We start from the raw sequence: 27357 nt of genomic DNA, 5'->3' as shown, positions 1-27357 counted from the left end.
ATAGAGATTAAACAATTAAAATAAATGTGATATATATGTGATATATGTACATCAACATAAACTTTACCTTCATCTACAAGCAAATCCACCACATAGGTTGTAGAAGATAGAGAAGGAAAGGTAAACTGTAGAATGCAAGGGGGATGGCGGGAGGGTAACCTGGACTGCAACAGTGAATACACTCGAACATCAACATTTATGGTAAGTGTACAAAACTGTACTATGTTCTTCATGTTTCACTGTTGCAGTCATTACATTTGTGTAGAATCTCAAAGCTATGGTTGGGAGGCTGGAGCTAAACAGCATTAGGTGAGGCTATAAGGCCCTGCAGCACTGCAGTGGCAAAGCCTGCCCTGGACTTAGAGTAGAGAGGCAAATGGTAATGCTTTGTAAAGGTGTGAAAAGAACTCCAAGTAGCAGCCTCTAGAATGTCCTTGGTTGGTACTCCACTGAGAAAGGCTGCTGAAGTAGCTACAGCCCTAGTGGAGTGAGACCTAATGCCCTTGGGCACAGGTTTGCCATGGTATAAGTAGCAGAAACGGATGCAATGGCTTATCCACTTTGAAACTGTCTGCTTTGAAATAGCCTTTCCTTCTGATCCTGCAGCATATGACACTAGTAATTGCTCAGTTTTTCTTAGAGCTTTAGTCCTGCTCAAGTAAAACTTAGCTGTCTGTGTACATCCAAGGAATACAGAATTCTCTCCCCTTTGCTGTGGATTTGGATAAAAAGTTGGCAGATGAATTGTTTGGTTAAGAGCCACACTGGAAACGACCTTAGGCATAAAAGTAGGATTTGTCCTCAGAGACACCCTGTCTGGATAAAATATGATAAAAGGCTCTACAGCCATGAGGGCCTGTAACTCCGAAACTCTTCTTGCTGAAGTAATTGCTAGTAGCAGAGCTGTCTTCCATGATAAGAACTTTATATCCGTGGTAGCAGCTGGTTCAAATGGAGGCAGGGTGAACTTTTCCAACACATAATTGAGGTCCCATACAGATAATGGTGATCTTCTAGTAGGCCTTAACTTTTTGACTCCGCTAAGATACTGCTTTAGTAAAGGATGAGAAAAGATTGGTGGCTCAGTACTGTAATGAGCCGAAATGCCAGAAGCATGTATTTTGATTGATAAGAAAGATAGGCCTTTGTCAAGCATCTCAGTTAAGTATTGTAATATCTGAAGAATATGCGGTTCTGCTGTATCAGTTCTTTGTGCTTGATTCCAAGCACAGAATCTCTTCCATTTGTCAGCATAAGATTTTCTAGTACTAGGCCTTCTGGCTTCCAAAATGACATCCATCACAGCTTTACTGAGAGGTGTCATCTGTATGATTACAGGATTAGCTATGCTGCCAGGTTCAGAGTCTGTAGTTGATTGTGCAGGATCTGATTGTTTTGCTGGGACAGTAGTTGTGGTTTTTGAGGCAAGGTCCAAGCTGGGTATTGAGACAAGTTCCTTCTGATTGGGTACCAGTATTGGCGGGGCCAGTTCGGGGCAATTAATCTAATCTTTTGCCTCTCTTGTCTGACTTTTAGGAGGACCTTGGGTAGAAGAGGCAGAGGAGGAAAGGCATAAACTGATAGGTTTTTCCAACTGAAGGATAGGGCGTCCACTTTCCATGCTTGTCTGTGATAAGTCCTTGCGCAGAATCTTTTCAGTTGATAATTTTGAGGAGAGGCAAATAGATCTATGCCTGGGCTCCCCCATTTCTCTGCTATCATGCTGAAGACTTGTGGATTTAGTTTCCACTCGTGAGGATCCATAAGGTTTCTGCTCAAATTGTCTGCCAGAGTGTTTTGTTTTCCTGGCAGGAATTGAGCTTGAAGATTTATTTGGTAGGTCAAAGCTGTGTTCCACAGTGCCATGGCTAATCTGTAAAGGGGGTATGAATGTGTGCCCCCTTGTTTGTTTATTTATATACCACATGACTGTGGTGTTGTCCGTCTTTATCAGTAGTTGTCCTGGATGAAGTAAGTCCTTGAAGGCTGTTAGGGCATTTTGAACAGCTAGCATCTCTTTCTGGTTGATATGTAGATGCATTTGATTTGGTGCCCATATGCCCTGAATGTATCTTCCTGCCATGTGGGCCCCCCAGGCATAATGTGATGCGTCTGTTATTAAGGTTTGGCTGGCAGGGGGTAGAGTGAAGGGCCGTCCCATGTTTTGGTGACAGGCCTTTGCCCACCATAGAAACTCCTGTTGCAGGCAGGGGATGAGCGGAATCACTGTTTCCAGACTGTGAATGTTGACTCCCTAAACTTTTTAGGTACCATTGAAGTTTCCTCATATGCAGTCTTGCATATGGAATTAGTAGGATGCAGGATGCCATGTAGCCCAGAGCCTGCAGAATTTGTCTTGCAGAAGACTGTGCTTTTGTTGCCATCAGTTTGAAGTAAGTAGTCAGTTGCCTTTGTTTGTCTGGCGTGAGGTACGCCATCTGGGCAGTTGTATTCAAGCTTGCACCCAGGAATGTTATCTTTTGAGAGGGTACCAGTTGTGATTTCTTTATGTTTATTGTGTACCCTAGGCATGTTAGAAGCCTTTTCACAAATGCCAGGTGTCAAAGAAGAATGTCCTTGTTCTCTGTTTGAATGAGACAGTCGTCCAGATAAGGAAAAATTTGTATGCTTCTTTATCTGCAAAATGCAATTACTGGTGCCAGGCACTTTGTAAAGACCCTGGGTGCAGTAGATAAGCCAAAAGGCAGTGCAGAGAATTGGTAATGCATTAAGCCAGCCTTGAATCTGAGGCATCTTCTGCAAGACTGTCTTATTGGGATATGCAGGTATGCCTCTTTTAGGTCTAAAGTCACCAGCCAAGCATTCTTGCCCAGCATGGGCAGAAGCTGTTGCAAAGTGAGCATTTTGAATGTTGGAATGTCCAGGTATGTGTTCAAAATCGATAAATCCAGTATTGGCCGCCAGGCCTTGTCCTTTCTGGGTACCAAGAACATTCTTGAGTAGAAACCTTGTCCTTTTTCCTGTTCTGGTACTGTCTGAATGGCCCCCATATCCATGAGAGACGTAACCTGTTTCTGTGCCTCTGCCCATTGGTTTTTTGACAGATCTGGCCAACCATTTGTCATTGGCAGAGTGTGGAAATGGAATCTGTATCCCTGTGATACGATGTTTAGTACCCACTTGTCCTGGGTTATTAACTGCCAATTTTGAGCAAAAAGTGCTAATTTTCCCCCTATGGGTGCTGCCAAAATATAAGTGCTTGGTGTAGGCAGAGGGAAGTCATTGGGATTGCTTTCTGTAGATTTGCGTTTTATCTCCTCCAGATTTGGAGGTGGATGTGCCCCATTGCTTTTACCTGTATAAGTCTTGAGCCTGGTACCTGGAACCCTTAGGGCATCTGGATTTGCCCCTTTAAGCTCTGTCGGACACAGGAAAGGACCAATTTTTTGTAGGCCAGTGTCTACTGAATCTAGGTGGCTGCACTTGTAAGAAATCTTTAACAGTTTGCATAGACTTAGCTTTGTCTTCCATTTTCTTTAAAACCTCTTCTGCCTTAATACCAAACAGAATCATGCTGTAAAGGTGCGTCTAGCAATTTAGCTTTAACATGATCAGGCAAATTTTGTTCCTTTAACCAGGCATACCTCCTAATCACAGATCCAGTAATTGCGGCCCTGCAGCAGGCCTCTAAAGAATCAAAACCACATTGCAAAGTATGCTTTCCAACTTGTTCAGCTGCATGCAATAATTCCTGCAATTCCTTACTTTCTGCACATTCTGAAATCAACATCATTTTCTGTTTCAGCAATCCCATAACATGTTGTTGGTACTTAAGCATATGAAATTGAGAGTTTAAAGCCCTGATTCCCAAGGTTGCAGATGTATAAACCATTTTTCCCCATCTGTCCAGTGCCCTTGAATCTCTGTTGGAGGGGGTAGGGTTTTTTTGCTGTTGAGGCCTTAACTCCCTTTGGACCCTATGAAACAGTTTCAGGATTAGCAGCAGGGTTTCTAAATAAAACTTTATGTGAGTCAGGGACCCTGTAATACCTGTCAGGCTTACTGGGAGTCAGAGGTAAGGAGTCAGGGGTCAGGCTTGACTCCGAAAACACATCATCCACAATGTCTAAAACAGGGGGAATGGCTAAAGGCTTGTGCTGAGGGAGAAGAAGGAAATCCCTGAGCCTCTTTTTTGATTCTGAGAAGTCTTGACTCTCCCAGTGAAAATACTCCCTCAAAGTATGCAAGGTTTCTCCAAATGAATAATCCTCAGGAGGAGATGCAGATGGAATAGACTCCGCAGCATCAGAATCCTCATAGGGAGGTAAAGATAATTCCTGATCAGAAGCGGAATCAGAATAAATAGAAACCTGATCTGAAGATTCATAGTCAGTGTCTTGCCTAGGCCTCTTATCTGGAGGGGGATGGGTACCCCTGATCAAGGTAATAAGGTCTTCAGCCATTTTGATCATCTGTTTTTAGGCATAGAGGCCTGTGCACGTGGCTCAGGCGTCGTTTTTTTAGTTTTAGAAGATGTCTTTGCCGTTGGTTTTGCAGCTTTTGTTGGTTTGATATAAAAATGTTGATGTCTGAATACACCCTCAGAAGCTGGTGCCTGCTCAGCGGCTCCAGACCCATCTGAGGGAGATACATCCATCGGTCCAATACCTTGAGTATCTTGTGGCATGCCGGACTCCACATGGGTGTCGGTAGAGGCCTGCGACGCGAAGGTAATGGGTATCAGGGGCTGCGAAAGTGCCTCATTGAGTACCGGCGAACCGGCGACTGGCTTAGGAGAAGCTTTGTCGTCTGTTCTGGATCTCGACTCCTTTCTCTGTCCTTTTCTTTGCGTTTTTTATGTACTCCAATAGTCGGATTGCTATCCGACGACATTTCTGGGTAGTTAAATCTGTTTCCAAAATACTTAGATGCAAAAATATACCGATGCTTAATAGTGCGTTGATTAAATCTAGCACAAAACTGACAGCCAGGCATGTTGTGATCAGGGCCTAGGCAAGGAATACAGTATAAATGGAAATCCTTATGAGGTATTTGCTTCCCACAAGTAATACAATTATTAACTTTTTCTGACACCGGTAAAAAGCAAGAAAAAGTTTCCCCAACAGGGTACTTAGCTTTAGTGAAGACTTCAGTTCTGAAACTCACACTCGAATATTTCAGTAGTCGGCCAACCGGCACTTGCGAAATGCTTCTGCTTCGGGTACCACGCAGCAAGAAAGACTAAAGAAAATGGCATCGGCTGCATGTTTTATACCCCTGACAACCTGACGTCATTGAAGAGAAAACAGCAACTGACGCAGGACCCAAGACTTTGGAATTCAGGCCGACTGAGGGCAACCTGCGAGCAGATTACCCAAATGTAATGACTGCAACAGTGAAACATAAAGAACATCGTATCCTGAAGCTATGAATGCTGGCCAGCTGTTATATTCTATGGTGGACATAACCCACATAGATTGGGTACTATAGTAATGATCAAAATGAAAAACATCACATAATACCGTGGTTGCACTCAGAGACCTGATCATAATTCTCTCGGTTCCTATTAGAAGGACAAAGTTCACAACAGCGCACATCAAAAGATGAACTGGGAACATCAAAATCCAAAAGGTCGAGACCTCCCCTCCAACATCTGCATTTTTACAGGGGGCAAGCCCTCCACACCCCCTGCAAATTATATATGTAAACTCTGAGATCATACTACAGTGGGGAAAGGAAAAAAAAAATCCCCACTGTACCACAATCCTGCACAGTCATGGTCTTTGCTCTTCTTCCTTCTGGGTTTTCGATGCTTCCAATTCTGTCTTTTGGTGATTGCTCTTGTGAGCTTTCATCTTTCTGATAGGAACCTTAATCCTCCATATTATTATGTTCTACATAACCTAAAGCTTTTTAATGTACCATCATGTTCTTGTAATTCTCTTGAGACACTGATAACACTGCAGTCTTGCTGTTTTTAAATAATTACTCTTGGGTTCATAGGTGTGTACTAGGCTAATGGCCCTGGAGCCTTTACAAGCCTAGCCCATAAGATTATCCTGGCGTCGTGCTACCCGACCTTAGTTCCCAGTGCCTCTGTCGAGTAAAGCCACTGGAGTGATCCCTGGGGTGAATTTCCTATTTCCCATCCATTCATCAAGATTTCTCTTGAAGAGGGCCAATGAGGTGCTCTGCTTTACATGTATGGGAAGTCTATTCCATAGCATGGCCAATCTCTGGGTTATGAACCTGTTCCTCCAGCATGTTTTGTTGAGTGTGGTAATGAGGTTGAGGTCTCTGGAGCGTGTGGTGCGGATGGATTGGGATTTCTTTAGATGCAGCATTTCTAACAGAGCTGGGTGAGACACGGCTTTGTACTTCAAGCAGGGATCATCTCTAAGTAGGTAACATGAGACAGAGAATAGTTGGAGTTTTTTGAGTCTGTCCATATAGGATAAGTGTTTAAGGCCTAGGATGCTCTTTGTGAGGTACTTTTGCGGCCTCTCCAGTTGTTGCAGGTGTTTAGTGAGGTACATGCCAAATGGGGCATTGTACTCAAAGACTGGCATAATAAGGGAAGAGTAGAGGGAGACAATGACCTCTTTCTTCCTGGATGCAAAACTCTTAGTAATGAGATGTGCCACACAGAAGGACTTTCTGACCATAGTGGCAATTTGGTGGTCAAAAGAGAAGTTGCTGTCTACCTGTCTTCCCAGATCTCTTATACTGCCTTCTGTGTTCAGTGGACTACCATTGATGTGATAATTCATGGGAACCGGGTTTTTCCCAAAGGGGATGAGGGCACATTTTTTGGCACTGAGCTTAAGGCCATGGTTCTGACACTAGTCGTTGGTCTAAGTGAGGCCTTTCTGTAGGATGTCAACATAACTTGGTGAGTTAATAATAGTTCCCAACTTGCAATCGTCTGCAAACTTTGTCAGCCAGAGTCCCTTCGTATTGGCCTGGACTTCAGAGAAGTAGATACCAAACAGGCGAGGACCCAGGACTGAACCCTGTGGTTGGCAGTCTGACTTGGTGTCAGCTACTTTCACACTGTGGGCTCCAATCGTGAGCCAGTTTGCAACCCACCTAGTGATATAGGGGTTGATGCCTAGCTTAGTGATTTTTTTCTATGATTCCTGAGTGGGGAATGGCATCAAACGCTTTATGTAATATACTGCATTACAGTGTAATGGATGTAACTATGTTGTATAAATGTCATAGCTTAAAAGGGTGGAGCAATGCACTGGGGCATTTAACAAATAAAGTAAATACAGCCTTTGGGCTCTGTCAAGATTATGCTGTGTAGGTGCCTATAAACCCCCTCCACCTTGTCTCTATCACTGATACAGACGAGAATTACTTTCTACAGAACAGGTAAAGAGCAAGCCTTACATGAGGGAAGAGTAGGGTACCTTTAATGGATGGCACAAGACCATGATGAAGAAATAATGGCAGTGAGAACTTGATTGTCAGTGGCAGGACATGCAAAGAGAAAAAGCAACATGTAATAACATTATACAGTCAAAGACAGCATTAAATTAATTGTTCATTCTCTCTGATAAATACATTATCCAATTCAGGGTCATGATGCAGCTGGAGTCTATCTCAACAGTCAGTGGGTGTAAGTCAAAAATAATGACAGAGAAATTAACTATGGATAGGCCACCGGCCCAAAACACACACACACACACACACACACACACACACACACACACACACACACACACACACACACACACACACACACAGTAACTAAGAAACCACATGCACCTATGACATGGGCAAATATTAACAATTCCCTTACAGGCTGTCTTTCAGATATGGAAAAAATGAAGAACACAGCAAAAGCTCAGAATGACAGAGGTGTAGGCATGCACGCAAAAGACACCACTATGAGCTGTTACTGAACTCCTTCCTGTAGTCCTGGGTTTGATTCTCTCAGCCTCCATTTGCCTAATGAGTGACTGAGCACTTAACGAGACAGTGCTCTGGGCAATTGGGAAATTAGTTTAGACTCTTCAGTGGTCTCCGGGACCCCACACTTATTAAATATCTATTAACCAAAGATGAGAATTGAACCACAAAAAAAGTAGTTATGCAAAGCAACACTGCTTAACTGATGCATCACTATGCCATCTTAACAGACAGTTCTCATACAATCAAAGTTGAAAATCATGCAGCTTTATCAGCACTATTACACAACATCACATAAATCACACAAACTTTTGAACCAAAACGAAGTAAAACAAAAAAAGACTTAACAGGAAAATGTAACAAATTCTTACTTAAAGGGCTTTAACTGCAATTTAATACATTAAGAAACTACTGTTTTTTTATGTTAAATACAAAGACACTGCAAGTTGATTACATTTTTGCCAGAACTTCTAGATTAATTACTATGTAAGCAATGCCGGGTCTAGAATGACCATCTGCTTAGTCTGTACCTTATGAGCTCCTCAGAAAATACCCTGCTAGAACAAACATCACATTTCACAATCCCAGACATTGACATCACTAACTTTTTCCATGACTTATACAGAAGATGTAGCCATTAGCTGTATGATACAGATAATGCTCCACATAGTTTTCATGCATAAAACAAACAGGGCTGTTTCCAAACAAAAATACACAAAAACCCGAGACATTACTGTTTCCTGACAGAAATTAGTATGCTCCATATATAACCTAATGAAGCTAAGTAGTTATAACTTCAAGAAACTCCTGAAGGAAAAAATAAGGAAAAAGAAAAAATCTTACCTGCTTTAGTGCATCCTCTTCAGTCTTTGGGAATGAGGCCCTCTGAGTAGCAAAAGGTACAAAAGTGCTACGAGTTAGTTTTTCTAGAGAAGATCTGGTTTTTGCCACTTCATTTTCTAGCTGTGAGATTCTAGAAATGAAAACAAAGTATATGTGTTTTTTATCTGCATATGAGTTCCATCTGCCTTCTCCTTCCCAGTGTGTTATGGATGTATTATACAAGTTCAATAACTACAATAACTACAGAAACAGAGAGTATAACGGGAAAAACATGACTGGGCTTGACTGCAATAAAAAGATTTAGAAAAATAATAGATGGTCACATCAGATTTCCAGCTGTACTTCTTAACAACTACAATATCTGCAAGGACATGAATTCAGGAACAGACTGCGAGCTTACTATACAACCTTCATCTTTTAGCCCTACTTTAATATTACACATCCTTCTTTTATTCTTAGCTACTGACCATCCACTTCTGGATAACCTCACTCCATGTTGAATAGTGTATAACCACCCCCAGGTGAGTGGCTCCCCTTAACTTTACTGGACGACTGTGCTTAGCAATTCCTTCATCATCATTAGCTACAACCTGAATAACTCAGCATCCCATGTTGAAGACGACCATGCTTAGCAATTTCTTCATCCTCATAAGCTACAACCTGAATAACTCAGTATCCCTTGTTGAACAGCAACTGCAAACCTGCCGAACAGTGTCCAGGCATAAAAGAATGTATGCCCAGGGCAGTGCACCTCTGCAACAGTCGAGTACTACATACTACTTTCAATAACTCCAAACATATCCTCAATTGCCAACTGTGTCTGGTGGTAAATATTCTATGGGAACAGCCTGAGACTGCAGATAGCTTAGTCTCTCTGTTGCACTGGTATAAAACCTGATAACAACTAGCATACTTATACAAACAAACGAGCTGCCCATCTCCATTACTGCTCAATTATACAGTTGCATGACTAGATCGTAGTCCTTTCCAATTGCATCTTTTAGTGTCTCTATGAGGTTTGTCTGACCAAGACTCAGTTTCTTTATTGTAACTGTATCTCCTGTGTTACCACATTTCATTTTGTAACAAGAGCTCCTACTAAGGCTCCTTATTGTTATTGTATGGAAACTTAGCTAATATTACTACTGCCTACTTGTTACTGCTTAGCTACTTGTGATATTGCTACCTACATACTGATGCAAAGAGATACTTAACTGATAACTGCACTCTCTTTACATTTCTGCCTTGCTGTATCTTTCCCTCCTACTTCTCTCTCTGAAATCAACTCAAACTGCCTCTTCTAGCAGTCCTCTAACTTCGACTGGCTATCTATGAAAATCTATCTACCTTCCCTATTTCTCACCACTCCTTATTTTTGCTCAACTCTAGCCTATCCCCCATAATCTAACTTCTTTATTTTGCAGAATTCACAGCCATCAGCTAGCCTACCACATTCTAAAAGATATTCCAATCTCAACTCCTCTGGCCTTCGGAGCGGAAACAAGCAATTACAGGATTTGAAAAAAATTCCTGACCACCAGTTGCATCACTATTCACCCCAAGCCCCCCCAAGCACAGTAAAGCATGTCTATACGGTCAAACATCTTTCTGCCTTTTTTAACTACATAATTTAAACTGTAACTTACCACTAGAACTCCCCCTCCCCCTTCCTCCTCTCCATTTTCCGAGGTACTTTTCTCTTGTGTTAACTCCTGGGCCCTACATCACTTCTTAGTCTTCTACTACAGAGCCTGCCACAGTTTTATATATCCAGTTGTGGAGTGTCTCTCCCCCTTACATCTTACCCTAATCCTTTGCTTCTATGGTCTCAGACCAAGCTGTGCTAGCGAACACCTCCAGCTCTCTGGTTTTGGATAGGTCCCTTCCCTCCAGAATTAACTTACCTTTTACTTTGTCTCCATTTCTCACCTTACTGTTTCTTTTTTCTATTCTTCCTATTTGGAGTAGCTCTGCTCTGTTCAGACTCATTCTGCTACCCTGCACTACCCCCATTCCCAACCACCCCCTGCATCAATTACCTTTATAGCTATCCCTCCCAACCACACCCTCTCTGCAGCTCCCCTTCCTGCAAACCTCTCCCTATCAGATCCTACTCCACTTACCCTAACTCCTTCCACCTCTTCTACACTCTCTACTACACACTCACCTCCCACACTTACTTCTCCTAAACCCTCCATTATGCTCCTCCCCCTCTTCTCATTCTTTCTTCTTGTATTCCTACCCAACTTCACCTCTTACCATTTTCAGATTCACATAGATCCTATTTCTCCCACCTTCTCTCACTACTCCACTCACAATGAAACCCACTACTGCTCTCCCATCTCTCCCACACTCTTTAAAAGTAACAGCTTCACTATCCCCAAAATAAACTTGCCTCTTAAAATCACATCATATAACAAAGCCAAATTAAAATGTCTCTTCCCCTCACCCCTTAAATCACTTCTCCTCCATCCTTGCAACATCCTCCAACTCTCCTGTGACATTCACCCCAATCCTGGTCCACACTGTAACTCTCCTAATCCTACCAATCCTACACAAACAGTCTTACAGAGTACAAACTCAAGCCCCAAGTAATTCTCCTTTTACTCTCTCAACATCCACAGCATTCTTAACAAAATTACTGAATTCCATTCCTGGATAGCCCTACACTGTCCCAACATTATAGCCCTCTCAGAAACACAGCTCAAGCCCCATAACACTGACAATGAATGTCTTCCCCTGGCTATAACATCCTACGCCAAGACAGAACTCACAAAAAGGGTGGAGGCATTGCCATTATATACTCCGACCTCCTAACCTTATCCCCACTGTTGAACTCATCATCGCCAGTAGCAAACTTAACAACCACAAAACCCTCAATATAGTTGTCATCTACTTACCTCCTGGTGAGAACATACCGCTCTTAGAACAGACTCTCCACTGAGTGTCTGATAACAGAACTAATGAAACCATAATACTAAGTGATATTAATATCAACTGGCTTCCCCTCTCCTCCAACTCCCCTACCACCAGCATAAACCTCTATGGTTACACGCAGCTCATCTCTTCTCTTACTTTTCTTCATAAACCGACTAATACCATGTTGATACTGTACTGGATTCTAGTCTCCAAACCTAACCGTTACCACCACCCTGAATCCCTTCCCAACTCCATTAGTGAGCACTCCCCCATACATGTCCATAGATACTCTCCCCAACTCTCTAGACCTCAAAAATTCAGAGTGTGCCACAAGCTACCCATATTTAACCCAGACACATTTAACCATTCTCTCTCTATCAAATGGACCTTCCTCACTTCCCTACCGCTTGATGAAGCTGTTCTCCAGTTCAACTCTATCTTCCTAAATACACTAGACTCCCTCGCCCCTGCCCAAACTATTAGAGTCAAATCCCTGTCTTCCCCCTGGCTCACCAACTCTACCCAGTCTCTTATTAAAAACAGAGACTCAGCCTGGAAACTCTGGACCAAGAACAAATCTTCCACTACCACATACTATGAAAAATATAGGCAACTCCAAAATCTAACCAAAAAACACATAAACATTAACAAAAAGAACTTCTACCTCATACCCCAAACTACAGAACCCAAAAACCTTAAAAAATTCTGGAATACTGTTAACCAAATTCTCCACCCTGGTAATCCCACTATCCCAAACCCATGCTCCAATTTTTCACCCCTAAAAACCGCATCCATGTTCAACACCTACTTCATTGATAACATCAGCAAACTCACACAAAATTTCCACCCATCTCACACACCTTCTACCTCGCCCCTAACCCAAAATAACCCTTTCTCACTTAATCCCATTCCAACCAGTTACATTAAAAAAACTTCTTCTCAAACTTAAACCCTACTCCCCTTCAGTTGACAAACTGCCACCCTTTTTTCTAAAGCTTGCTGCTAACTCCATAGCATATCCAGTCTCCATCCTCATTAATCACTTAATCACTGAATACAGTGTCTCCACCCTCTGGAAACAAATTCCACACCATACCAATCCACAAAGGAGGTAAATTCAGTAGAGTTCTCTAACTATCGACCCATTGCCATACTCTCTCTCCTCTCCAAAATTCTCAAACACTGTGTACACAAACAACTTACTGCTTACCTCACTCAAGAAAACCTAATCACCCCTACCCAACTTGGATTCTGCTCCCACCAAAGTACCACCTCTGCACTTCTTCCTTTACCAACTCTATCTCCCTAGCAAGAGACAATAATAAATTAGTGTCCTGCCTCTTTTTAGATCTCCTTAAGGTCTTCAACACTGTCTTTCACCCCATCCTACTCTCCAAACTCTCCCAACTCAACATCCCTCCTACAACTATCTGCTGGTTCAACAGCTACCTCAAACACAGATGGCAATCTGTAAAATGGCTCTCTGCACTACCTCTTTTTCTCCCCATCAAAACTGGCATCCCACAAGGCTCTATTTTAGGCCCCCTCCTTTTTAACATATTCACCAACCAAATCTACATATGTTGCCCTCAAGTCTTCCCTCATACAGTATGCAGATAATTCCACTATCATCTCACTTGCTGACAACCCCTCTGACCTGTTAACCCTTACTCAAACATCTTTTAACCTCACTGAAACTTGGCTTACTAACCACAAACTCATACTTAACTCTAAAAAGACTAAACATCTTCTCTTCCTCCCTAAAACTCTCTACCATCTTATATCCTCATTTACCATCTACTGCCTAAACAACACTACTATAATACCAAATACACACACTAAGCTCCTTGGAGCAATAATCGACGACCAACTCAAATTTGACCTCCAGGTACTCTACTGTATTAAGAAAACCCACCTTAAGCTTGGCCTTCTGTACAGAAACAGAAGATTCCTCACACCTATCTCCGGGACCTCACTTGCCCAAGCCTACCTTCTTCCCAACCTCTTCTACAGCACCCAAATCTTAACCTACCTACAGACCTCACTACTCTCCAAACTTGAATCTACCTATAACAAAGTTGCAAGATTTGCTGCCAATCTGCCTTCCAGATCACACTACTGTCAAGCTCTCCAGACACTCAAATGGCAAGAGTTTCCTCACCATCTCTCACTTACATAACCACTTGTTATACATTTTATTCTGAATAAGCCTTCTTCCTGCCCTACCATCTCCTCACTTGTCTCTCTATAAGCCCCCTTGTTGTCTCAAAAGCTCTGACCAATGTCTCCTACAGATTCACAAACCTAAAAAATATTTTCAACAGAATCTTTATAGCTACTTTCCCACTCTTGCATGGGAGAAACTTCCCATAATCATAAGAAATATTACCCATCAAGAATTCAAGAAAGCCTTCAAAATATACCTTAACAGCACTTGGACCTGCTACTGTAACCATCCTACCTGAACTCATCCTTTACTCCCTCATTACCCCCCTCTATTTCACCCCTCGTCTACTCCTAAACACTAATAAGTGACACTGCACTATACTGTATCCCACCTATATCATCTCTGATTATTTCTGCCTAGTTGCAGTTTATCTTTACTTTCATTGTTATAAATATTTGCTTATATTTGTCTAATTCATCTCTTCTTTTAACAATAATTTGAACTCATTCTTAAGTGTATAGGGTAGTGACATAAACATTTTTCTATTGTTTTATTGTATACTATATACTTTATTCAATTTATTGACTATTTCTGCCTAGTTGCAGTTTATCTTTACATCCACTGTTTTAAAAATATGCTTATACTTGTCTACTTCATAATTTCTTTGTCAGTATTAGAACTCATTCTTAAGTGTATAGGGTAGTGATTTAGATATTTGTTAAATTGTTTTTATTCTAAACTATATACTTTATCCAATTTATTGTTCAATGCTTATTATTAGTTTTACTGCAGAGTTTTTCTCCCTGGGCCTCCGCTGAAAAAGGGCTTCTGCTTAGCCGGACTATCCCGGTCAACAAATGTCAAATAAATAAATAATGAAATAATAAACTGCAGAATTGTCCGAATATTCTTACTGTGACCATTAGATGGCAGCAGATCCTGTCATATATAAAAAGCAACCATGAAAATAAATACAGAGTTCAGAAGTGGTGGTGCTGCGGTAGCGTTGTCGCCTCACAGTAAGACATTGTTCGATTCGATTCTCAGCTAGAGCGTCTTCTGCATGGAGACATGCGTGAATGGGCGTACCTTCGTTGAAGGTTGTGCGTCAGAGCTAGCAACTCGGCACGTAAAAATCTACTGCCAATCATTAGCGGACCAGAGTTCCGCTGTGGCGACCCCTAACCGGGAAAAGCCGAAAGACACAACAACAACTTCAGAAGTCTAACTTCACTTCATTTATACATTTTCCATCACTCACTTAATCCTTTTCAAGCTTACAGGACAGCTAGATCTTAATGGATTTAAAGAAGAGAACAAAAGCTAAGGTGCTCAAGCTTTAATGCCAGGTCAGCACACCTGCTCTTACTTTGTTTTTTATTTTATTATATTTTACCATCATTTTCTGTCTGTATAACTTTATTGGGTTGATTTGCAGTGCTAACTGTAACAATAACAGCTTCTAATCCTAGCAGAGTCCTGAATGTTGGCTCCATTCTTTGTTTCCAGCTGCAGAGTTTCAAATAAAAGCAGCGAAGCTTCTGAATAACTGTACTGCACTGCTTTAGAATGGTTATTTACCTGGACCCATTATTCAGTGATGGTTTGTTTGGTGTCCTGTCATTCTCTAGAGCTTGACTTTAATGAAAACGGCTGCCAACATTTACCTGTATATGATTTATGTCTTTTATGCAGATTTAGTATGAGTCATCACATCTCATCAAAATGAGAGCCAACAAGTTGAGTACAATAAAAATCAGTGTTATTTAGGGGCATTTCATTCACAACTGCAAATGTGATTGGGATTCCCCCCATATTCCCCAGCTCCCAGATTATTCTACAATACTTTGAGATCACAGCAAAGTGGGGCAAAGGGGATAACATGTCAATTAGTACAGACTGTGATTCCTGTATTTTTTTCTGCTTTATTGTAATGTGACTATTTTTCTTTATTATTTCACCTTAATTTTATGTTTTCCTTTTTCTAATTGTTATCGCTTTCTAATAATCTGTCTGTTACTCGCTCAAGCCTGACTGACTGACTGAACCAGTCCCTGACAGATGCCAGTCTATTGCAGAATGAAAATATACACTCGCTTATATAGTGAACACATGCATACAACCACAAGGCTACCATTTTATTTACAGGCATATGTTTAGGGGTGTTGTTGAAATCTGGAGGAACATAACTGTAATCCTCAGAACAGTAAAAGTACAAGTGCAAATGGGGGGAGTATGTACAAAATCTGGGGCTGCAATACTTCAGAGTATTCCCTTTTACCAAGCTATCTCAGCATATTAGTAGTGGGGTGCAGGTATGTAGCCACCAAGCCAGGGTGTGGGAGAAAAAATGCTTTAATGGTGTAACTGAAAACACAAAGACACTGGAACTTAGATGTGTTGTAATACTTTCTACTGGACCAGTACAGGTTCTACAATTACATGAGCCTTTTGTCAGGAGTTATTAAGTTACTACTGTTAAACACAGTTCTTAAACATTCAGTTGTGCCTAGAAAAGGAAGTACATCATATTTTTTTTTTTTTAGACAATAAGAAATATATTTAAAAATGCCAGTGTGGATAGAAAGTATGCATCTTGAATGTTTAGTATGACAACTACATCTCAAAGATAGACCTGTGTGTGGTTGTGTGTGTATGTTGCATGTGGGTGTCGGTATGTGCATGTGAGCCAGGTCACTATCTGCCATAAAACTAAAGGTCCTCCCACATATTAGATTAGAATAATTGCTCAGTTAGACATCTTACACACGTCAGTTATGAAACAATAATACAACCAATCCTCCCCATAACATTTAATTAATGCACTGATGGGTCACAAAACCTGGAATTCTCTGTTTAAGCAGAAATATAAGTCATGTTTCAGAATAAACCCAACAGCTTCTACACAGTGTCAAGCAACTGTAAGACAGACTATACATAACTACATGAGACATTACTTATCCTGTAGCTGTCCTCTCTGTTTAATGTCTTCATGGCGTGACAGCTCCAACTCTTCTTTTTCTTTCTCCAGACGACCAACAGATTCTTCCATTTGCTGAAAATATTAAAATACATTTGAAATGAATCATCATGCATCAAGATCAGTGTCAACTGTACACTTCATTCTGAGACAGTTTCTCAGTTGTAGAATATCAACCTCACCCAAACTCAACTTCCACCATAACAGCAACTCTTTCAAATCTCTGGGTGTACTGCAGCCCCCTGCTGGAGGGACTATATTAGAAATACTTCATATCTGCACGTACCTATATGTCCTTATGCTGGCTGCACTGTGCCTCTTACAACATCATGTACATACAATACTTCATAACAAGAGAACCCTCTTTTGAAAAGCCAGCCCTGCATTTGTCCACTTATTTGGAAATAAATAACTTTGTTAACAGTTGCCAAGAAATTCATCCTGAAATATTCTCAATGCCAAAGAGTTAAAAAGAAAAAAAATACATGAATGGAAGAAAAAAGAACCAGTAGAGTACTAAGAATTCCTAAAACAGGCAAATTGCTGTGTGTTCCTCATCAGAGACACATCCAGCATGGAATGTAAAGTATTACCAGAAAAATAAATTAACAAATCTCAACTAAATAATGTAATGTTATATGTAAAAAGTAGAGTTCAGGTTTTAGCGTAGACAGGTGTTTAGTGTTTAACTCATTGACTGGGATTCAGAAGACTTGGCTGCATTATGGTAAGTGAATTTACATGAGGAACAGCCATGCGCATCATGTCAGCAATTCAAATAAACAAGCCTTGCAATACAGGCAGGCCAAACAGCCTAACAGCACAGTGGGTGAAGTATAATGAACATATGATAACATGGTAATGGGCAGCATTATTAAAACAAGCCTCCTTGTGTAAGCAAATGAGACAAAACAGAATAGTGGAGTGATTCAGAAATGTACAAATGGACAGCATATTCTGAAGATGGCTGACTGCTCATGTTCAGATTAAGGGAATCACTAACTGATGTTAGGTTTTGCCACCACATCAGTAAATAATGTATCTGCAAGTGTCTCACATTGCCATTGTTGTACCTGCCCATACTTAACGTCACCCCTGGAGATGCCGGGTCATCCATCTGCATTTAAAATTTCAAGGGGTCCCATGACACTGGCACCATTAAAAATACAGACATCACTCAAGAAACCATTGAAATGTGTTGGCCTTCTCTGAAGCTCCATGGGAGTCTTAGATTACTTATCCCAGTGGATATGAAAGCATGAGTCATTTCAAATGTACATATATTAGCTACAGGGACCTTTCAACAAACTACAGAGGACAGAGTGGGACGGGACTACCTCAGGCATCTACCTTGAGACTTCCCACTTAGTTTCTTGATACCAAGCGACAGCATGTGGGGAGCATGTGTGATTCCCACATACCCCATAGCAGAGAGCTACCACCAAGCTGGATTTGTATGATCTCACTTCTTTCCTTGTGATACTGAGGATCATAGACTCTATCACATTGAAATAAAGGCCCCTCCTGATGAAGTGGGAAGAAGGTAAGTGAACCACACAGGTTATCCCTTTATCTGCTCCCACGTGGTCTGTAATGCACAGGGTATTATCTGCAATGTGGGTGCAGGCAACCCAGACAGTTATAATAACTCCAACATATGATACACCTGTGACTTGAACCAATGGTTTTATTGATACCAGATATGCCTTGGAACCCTGCTTCAGGACTCCTATAAGAAATACACAAAATCAAAGAGACCATGAATACAACATGCTCAATCACAAGCAAGAAACATCACTGAGCATGTGTTTGGGCTGTTAAGGGTACATTTTTACTGTCTGGATTCATCAGTTAGTGCCCTGCAGTAGACACTGGCACATGTGCAAAAATATTGTCAGTATGTGCAATGTTCATACTTAGAAAACAGTTACAGCAAGTCAGGCACTTGCAGGAGCAGCAGTTCCCACCATAGGCACTGGATGCTGATTCAGATGAGGAGTCAGCAGCAGGAGATTATCATGTCAGATGGAGGTGGGTGCAGTATGCCACTGTACTGCCAAAGAGGCAGCAAATTTGCATACAGCTTCAGAACACAGTAAACCAGAGTAAAACAGACACATTACAGTTAAAAACATGCATTCAAAACCAACACCAATCTGTGCAGACCCATGCATTGGCTGGCCATGCTGTGCATCGGACACAAACTACCCATACAACAATGTACAAAGGGCAGTTCACAGTTATCATCATTTGTACAAGTGGAGATCAGAGTAAAGGAGTAGATGTTTCTCTCAGGGAAGTGTGTGACTGCTGCAGATTTGAAAATAAAATCTGCTTTTGGGTGTCCTGTCAGTTCTGTGGGGTGTGGGATTTTTCCAGTATGACACTCTTTGAGAAGGTCCGGTGTCAGTGAAGATGTGTGTTGTACTGCAGGCTATGTGGTGTAAACATGAGTCTACAGGAAAACAGCCTCAGAAGTAGTTGCAGCACTGAGGCTTGAGCCACTGGACAGGACTGTGGCAGAGATTTCAGCATCCCATGCATATCACTGCCCATGAGAATTGGCTTTAGTAGGAGTTGGACTGGATGTACCACAACCCTAGCTAGACGCTGGTGTGTTGCATGACCTAGAGCAACATCTGATAAGACATGCATCACTGTGGTGATAGCAATGACAAAGGGGACTTCCTCCCCTGGATGTAGACACCTTCACAACAGATGTTGCTGTGGAAGCAGTGACAATGGGGAATTCCTCCTCTGGGTGTGGAAACCTTCACAACAGATGTTGTTGTGGTACTGCTAGCACTGCAGGACTGAAACCATAGTCGTCCATGGCCATGTTGGCTACCATGTGTGAAAGTACCAGTTGGCTGGCTCCGTGGACAACCCCTTGACCCTGGCAGATGAGCCACTGAAGACAACTGCACATTCTACTGTATGACTATCCAAGTAATCACACCTAAAGGACACATACTCCTATAGGACATCACACCATGGCTGTGGTGGTACCAATGCGTGCCTCTACAATGACCCTGCACATAAACTGGTTTGTGGTGAGTGACACACCCATCCCGGGGGAAGACAGTAACAATGTCTCCAGCGAGCACGATTACCTACTCTCTTGTGTGGACTTCTCTACCCATGAGTGCTAGGGGAAGATTCTGACATCTGTGTATTGTGAACCAGCACACTTCACTGTGAGACATGAGTAGCCTTGGTATCCATAGGCATAGAGGTTGTGTCTGTGGTCTGTGCAGGGAATGCAGTGGTCATATTTCCTGTGTCTAACACAGACACACAACAGACACAGACACACAGACACACACACACACACAGACACACACACACACACACTGTACTCCCTGACTGGACTAGCTCATCCCTGTCACCATTAACAGAAGCTGCAGACTGTCCAGTATCAAGTGGGTCCAGTTCCACTATGCTTTTGCGGGATAAAGAGTTACCCATGAATACACCAAAGCACAAAATATCCAGTGTACATATAAGCCAGCACCAGAAGTATGCAAGTAACTAAGTTTTGCAAATATAAACATGATAACAAGTAATAGTTTATTTGCATACTTCGTGAAGATGACTGTGGATACTGATCCCCTGACGCAAGGTGTAGCCAGGCATACTCTTTGTACTCTACTAAGTATATTTTCTTCTGAGCATCAGTTAGAGATAATAGGGCTTTATTAAGGCATATTATGTCTATAACATCTAAATGAATGCCTCTATCAACATATATATTTTGCTTACATAGAGAATTGTAAATCTAAAAACAATACCTCTATTAGTTTTGGATTGTGTTACACATATTAAGTGCTGGGGGCGGGGGGGGGGGGGTGGGCAACAGCTTGACTGATGTGTCCGTTTTTTAAATGTCAGGTAGGCTGGGGACAAAAAACAGCATTTGTGAGTACAAAATGGAATTCACTGACTACACCCCTGCTTACCTGTATATCAGAAATCAAACAGCTTTAATAAGTTTGACAGTGACTACGAGATGCAGAAGACTTACAGGAATTCTTACACAGAACTGGGTCTATGTACCTGGGGAATCTCCAGTTGATTGTTTCTATGGCCTGTCCAGCTCTGCCCCAAAATCTATCACTCCGCTGGGAACTCTGTAGAAATGCTGCTACATCTGATAGAGGCCAAGAACTCCTGCATCTGTGTGAGAAGTGTTACATTTGATGACCTCTTAACCCATTGCCTTACCCTCCCATGTGAGGAGTCACTCTGTTCGCTTGAACAGCCTGTATATTGTTACTGGCCCTAGGGCATGCCATTTCATAACTGCAGTTGTGGCTTACAACTGCATAAATGTCTGGTGCAGTATCATCACAGGAATGGTCCCAGTAGGCCTGGTCAGTAGCACAGATGCCAAAAAGCCATCTTTGAGGAGATGGGGGGCCTAGAGTAGCATCTCATTCTTTGCGTCAAAAAACAAAGGTCCCTGAGTGGATATTTCAGCAGAAGTCCCTGAGTCAGCAGTGTGCTTTTGCTCTCCCTGTGTTTTAGGCATTTGTAGGTACAGAAAAAATCTGCATTAGCACACTTGTTCCCATGTGGCTCTGCAAAATCCATACATCACCAGCCCCCCATGCTGCTTGTGTGCCTGAGAGTTATGTATGCCTTTACCCACAGTCTTTAATTAAATTCAGATACTTAAGTATCCTGAGGAAATGTCATACAAAAAATTACCCATACCCACAGCTCTCAACCTCTTAGTGCAAGAAATCTGGACAAAGCTTGACAAAATGGGGGGCAAAGGCCCAAACATAGGGACAGATTTTAAATATTGTTCTTATAAACTTAGAAAGTTGCTAGAATCACAAGATTTATGCTAGCAGGAATTTACTCAAGGATCTGAAGTCTGAAACTCAAATGTATGTCATTATTTAGTGACATCAATCCTCAGATCATCCCAGTGATTTGTCAGAAAAATCACAAATTTTATTTTTTTATTTATTTAACATTTGTTGACCGGGAAAGTGCAACTGGGTTCCACAGATCCTGTTTTCAGCAGAGGCCCGGGGAGAAATGCTCCAGAAACATGTCTTTTTAGAATGTGGGAGGAAACCAGAGTACCCGGAGGAAACCCACGCGAACGCAGAGAGAACATGCAAACTCCGCACAGAAGGCACCTCAGCCGAGAATCGAACCGGAGAACCTCTTGCTGTGAGGCGACAGCGTTAACCGCTGCACCACTGCGCCGTCTAAATCTATCTGTGTCTATTTACGAGGAATAGACCAAAAATCTGAAGTAAAAATTCTGGACATTCTGCGAAAATCTGGACAGTTGAGAGGTATGACCATACCATTACAAGTAAGCAAAATGACAAGACTATTTATCTGAAGATTAAATATACTTTTGCAACTGACACGTGTAGGGTATATCTGACACAATTATAAGCTGATGGGCGTGTCTCTCATTATGCCTAATTCCTGGAGCTCAACAAGGGTTTTACCTTTGCAATCCCCTTCTTAATACAACTGCCCAACACGCTTACTGACAAACCTATCTCTTATCATGTCTACAAGTCAAACAGCAGTGAAAAGCAGCAAAAGATAGACTTGTTAAAAGTGCCACTTACCTTGTAAAGTTACAACCTTAGTTTGCTTAATCAAATATAAAGTTATTCAGCTTTTTCAGCTTCCAAACTTGGCTGATCTAAAGTTATATGGGTCTGTCTTTGCCTGCCATTGTGTTAATATTGTGCAGATTCACCAGGCTGGGATCAATGATTACGTTGATTAGGAATCAGCTCATTATTGCTTCTTCTTGTTCTTCTTTCGGCTTTTCCCGATTAGGGGTCACCACAGTGGAACTCTGGCCCGCTAATGATTGGCAGTAGATTTTTTACAGGTGCCGAGGTGCCAGCTCGACGCCCAACCTTCAGCGAAGGCACACCCATTCTACGCATGTCTTTTGAACACCACTCGACCACAGGGAGGACATGCAGACTCCACACAGAAGGTGCTCCAGCCGAGAATCTAACTGGAGAACCTCTTGCTGTGAGGCAACAATGCTACCGCTGCACCACCGCGGCTTCCCAGCTTATTATTGCTTCTGAATTGCTCGATTTGCAAGAAAAGCACACCTGCTAACAATCATGCTCAAGTCTGTGTGCATGCCAAGGTCACTGCAGGTGGCACTACACATGCTCAGTCCTGCATCCATCCCTCTGACAGGATCTGTCAGCCCCCAGGTGGCAGCAGCAACACCACCACCTCCACTGCCACTGCTAACACTATCACTAAAAGCATTAACACATCTGAGTCCCAGCCTAACACAGTCACCTTATCATTCCCTGCCTTACCTGCACCAAATGCTTCATGTAGCTCTCTACTGGATGCTGGTTCTGTTGCAACTACTAGCAGCCATGCCAGGGAAGATAACACCTTTGTCACTTCTTAGCAGCTGGCAGGGCCAAGAAGATGAGGTTTCTCCAAAAGTTAAAGCATATGCAAAGTGAACCAAAGGAGCTATTAGAATGATTTTTGATTTGTGATGTTTGGCTTTATCAAGAAACCTTGCTGGCAGAGGAAAAGAAGGAAAGCACAGAAGGCTCCAGAACTTCCCTGGGTATCCCCCGCCAAGTGGCAGAATAAGGGAATAGAAGCTGCTGTACTAAATAAACTGCTGTAATAAACAAAAAGGCAAAAAGGTCACATCATGCTTTTCCCGCAGTGACAGAACGATTTCCACTTTGTCAGTAGGTTATGAGACCACCTCATGATGCATCAGCGGATATCTGCTCAGCCTTTCTGTTAGAAAGTTGGCTTCTCCAGTAAAGTAGTTTGCTGTCAGAAAGCAGACGCAAGCCATAGCTGTGCTCAAACCCTCACTGTTCTCAACACAAGGGGCAGGAGTGTGTTCCCCCTTAATGATTGATATATCATACCACTGCCATATTACTGAAGCACATAACTATCATACCCTGCAGCAAGATATCCTGGATGGCCTAAAGTCTGTGCAATCTCTTGGATGGATGGATGGATGGATGGATGGATGGATGGCACTGTTTGCTAAAAGGTTTAACACAATTTTTTGCTGCAATTTTCTGATGGAGGTGGGACATCATATAGAAGTAAGGATTGGGGAGGGGGTGGAATGGGGTTCTGTACCCCTTGGATATTACTGGCCTTATCCATTTTTCCTGCCATGATTATCATCCACACAGGATGCTGGAGAAAATGACATCTCATGACTGTTTCCATGCTCTTTCTCAGATGCTGTGGGTTGTAAAGTGGCAAAAGAGATATGGACAGGAATGTCTCAGGTAGTACCATATGGGTAAAGGGGGAAAGACCCAACAAGGACAAGTTTCAGGTGCTTTGCTGTCCTAACACCGTGCATCAGCATTAGTCCTAATGTTTTAGAAGTTGGGCGTTCTCATACAAGATCATCATGGTATGGTCAATTGGTATGGTTAATTTTTTTAAGTTTCCAATTATAATGATAACTGAATAAGTGCTATGGAGTGAAAGACCAACTGCAATATGTTTTTGTAACTCAAATTCACTTAACAGGAGACACATTGCTGTATGAAGCAACCATGATTAATAAACACACTGGCATGTTGGGAACAGAAATGTTTAAACCACTCCATAAGCAAGACTACATCCAAAGGGGATATGGTGTTAGTATTTTACAATATTTGCTACATGTGCACTCAAGTCAAGCCTGATAACTGGTCACTGTAAAAGAACCGTACAACTGCCTTGTAAACAAAAAGTAACAAAAACATTACCTTGACATTATTCTGGAGGCTATACAATTTCTGTCTCACCAAGAAGTGAAATTGTAATTGCTTCACAGCAACTGTTACTGTCTTTAGAATCACCTTTTACAATTGCTGCTGTATATTTATCATGGGATCCATTCAATGCATCAACAGCTCAGAATATCGAACACATGTTCTACTGGCATGTTTTGTCAAATCTCAAAATTTGAACAAATGCAGGTAGATTGTTGGCCGAGATCACAGTACACTATGGAGTGGGTTTTTATGTATCTGAGTTTTGAGCTTTTTGGTTCGATCTTGTCAACATCAATGACTTGAACTGCTGAGACAATGATAAGAATCCATTTATTATATAATGTCTACAACACATACAGTATTTATTTATTGACATTTGAGCATCAGGAAAGTCCGACTTGGTAGGATCCCATTTTCAGTGGAGGCCCAGGAAAAAAAAGCTGTGATCTGTGTAGCCTATATAATTACATATAAAAATGCAAACAAAATATAAATATACTACTCTGTGGTATGAAATGATTAGGTAGCCTGCCTCCAGCCAAAATGTAGTAGTAAGCTTGTATATTCATCTCCATTTGTTGTCTTCCCTAATGAATGGAAATTCTCGGACATGTATTCATCTGACTAATATTCAAAGGCACAATGTCAAATGAACTGCTCTAGAAGTAGGGGAAAAGGCAAACTCACACCAAGGGAAGAGAGAAAACAAGTTTAAAATAAATAAGTAATAAAATAAAAGTGAAAAAACTTGGTGCTCAGTGTATGAGACACTGCTCCTTTTCAAACAATTGATTTCTTATTAAGTCCCTATTAAATGAATCTCCAGATAAAATGTCTAACAAAATATCTGACTTCATGTCATTCATTTTTATATAAATATTAACAAAGTTACTTTCAAGTCCTGTTTAGAAAGCTAAAATTGTCTAAAACTATATTTAGTACTTAAAACATAACAGTTGAAACAAATGTAACATTCTAATTCTTCAGGGTAATATAAAATAAATTCAAGAATGTTATACTTAAATACATTATTTTGTAACAACAAAGTTATTTGTTTAAATGCCCAGTTGTTTGGGTCAAATAAAATCAAACTCAGCTGTAGCATATTTGAATACCTGAACACATATTTTAAAACAATTCATTTATTTGATTAAGCACCCTATTGTTTTCAGACCCCTAGAGTATTTGTATCATTCTAACAAATAATTCACTTTCATATTCTGTAAAACTATCAGTGTGACATGATATGTTGATCTTCAAAAGGATAGTTATACACAAGTCAGTGCTGGCACAGGAATTTTTTTTTAATAACCATATAAATTTACAAGCAAAAAGGATGCAGAAGTCTTGAGCCACAAAGTGCTTGTTTCTCTTTTTCTACTCTGGGATGAGGTGCCTTTTGCACAGAATTTGCATGTCACACTTGCATGGGTTTTCAGATGACTTGGTGATCTTCTAAACTGCTCTTACATGTATACAAGTTGTGTGTGTGTGTGTGTGTGTGTGTGTGTGTGTGTGTGTGTGTGTGTGTGTGTGTGTGTGTGTGTGTGTGTGTGTGTTTGCGTGCGCATATGCATGGGTGCATGCATCTTGTAACAGACTTCTGTCCCATGCTGAAATGGTTATCTTCCTTACACCCTCTGCTTGCCAATTCCTCTGAAATCCTTAATAAGACAAAGGACGCACAGGAGATTGAATGAAAGTTTATAAAATGCTGTTTTATGAATGTAGGTTTGAAGTAATAGAAATAACGCTACTCCTCCATAGAGTCAATTACAAATAACAATTCCTGTAACTTTGGTAATTAAGAAAAACAAATTTAAGAAGAATATAAAGTATATCTGTTAATAATGGTAAATGTCAGTTAACCCAAGTTGCTTCAGCTATAAACTGTCAAAAAAAGTAGCTCAAGGAATGAGTATGCTTTTGTTTTTATACAAAAAACATATAGATATATTAAAAAAAATACTGATTCTTGTAGTGAGGTACAACAATTTTCCAGCTTTATGGTAGTAAGATGTCTCCCTCCCATAAGGAAAATTAGACCACAGGGAAAACTGGCACTTGTTAGCACCAAAGTTGCTGTCTGAGAATCCTACAAAATCAGAAAAAAAGAACAGTGTGCTTTAGATGTCAACTGAGGGTTCCACTTTGAACCATCGAATGTTCAGAACATCGACATTCTGATCATCGAGACCAGAACATCGATTTTCAGAACATCGAAGGTTCAAAATGAACCACACAAAAACTATTTTATGCTGGGGGGGGGGGTCCCCCCTACACCTCCCACACACCCCCTACTTTAATATTCCAACTCCGAGATCGCACTACAGTGGGGTAAGGGAAATCTCCCGTTTACCGCTATATGCAATAGCGCTAAACAGGTGATTTCCCGTACCCTACCTGCAATGCCAACACTCAGATGACACACACACACACAACATGCAGGGCACCTTGCTGCCCTGCATACACACCCAAAATTTTACAATTTTACTTACCTGGCACTTCCACTTTGAACCTTCGATGTTTTGAATATCGATGTTCTGGTCTTGATGATTAGAACGTCGATGTTCTGAACATTCGATGGTTCAAAGTGGAACCCAACTGAGACATCATAGTAATCAAGCACTTATAATTTGTTTAGTAATCAAAACTTCTTTAATGAAAAACAAATAGATGAGCGCTTTTGCCCTTAAAACAGCTTTGTCAGATCTAACCCCAGTTTACATGACATGCAGTATTTACCTGCTTTAATACAGAGATTACTGTCAATTCACTCAAGGTGGGGGTCACAAACG

General features: G+C 41.3%; 1 protein-coding gene across 1 annotated transcript in view; it reads right to left on the bottom strand.

Annotated features, from left to right (window-relative positions):
- LOC122806067 (GRIP and coiled-coil domain-containing protein 2-like) overlaps positions 1-27357 on the bottom strand; it is a 1105805-nt gene that overhangs the window by 768971 nt on the left and 309477 nt on the right. Inside the window, exons 5-6 of the mRNA XM_044076306.1 lie at positions 16765-16862; positions 8722-8851 (exon numbers count right to left, since the gene is read on the bottom strand). Of these exons, the coding sequence (XP_043932241.1) occupies positions 8722-8851; positions 16765-16862 (228 nt within the window). The remainder of the gene's footprint in view (positions 1-8721; positions 8852-16764; positions 16863-27357) is intronic.

This window comes from Protopterus annectens, chromosome 7.part0, assembly GCF_019279795.1.
Source record: "Protopterus annectens isolate FY-2018-M chromosome 7.part0, PAN1.0, whole genome shotgun sequence".
NCBI lineage: Eukaryota > Metazoa > Chordata > Ceratodontiformes > Protopteridae > Protopterus > Protopterus annectens.
The sequence above is the reverse complement of the archived record's forward strand: the minus strand, read 5'-3'. Positions and strand labels throughout refer to the sequence as shown.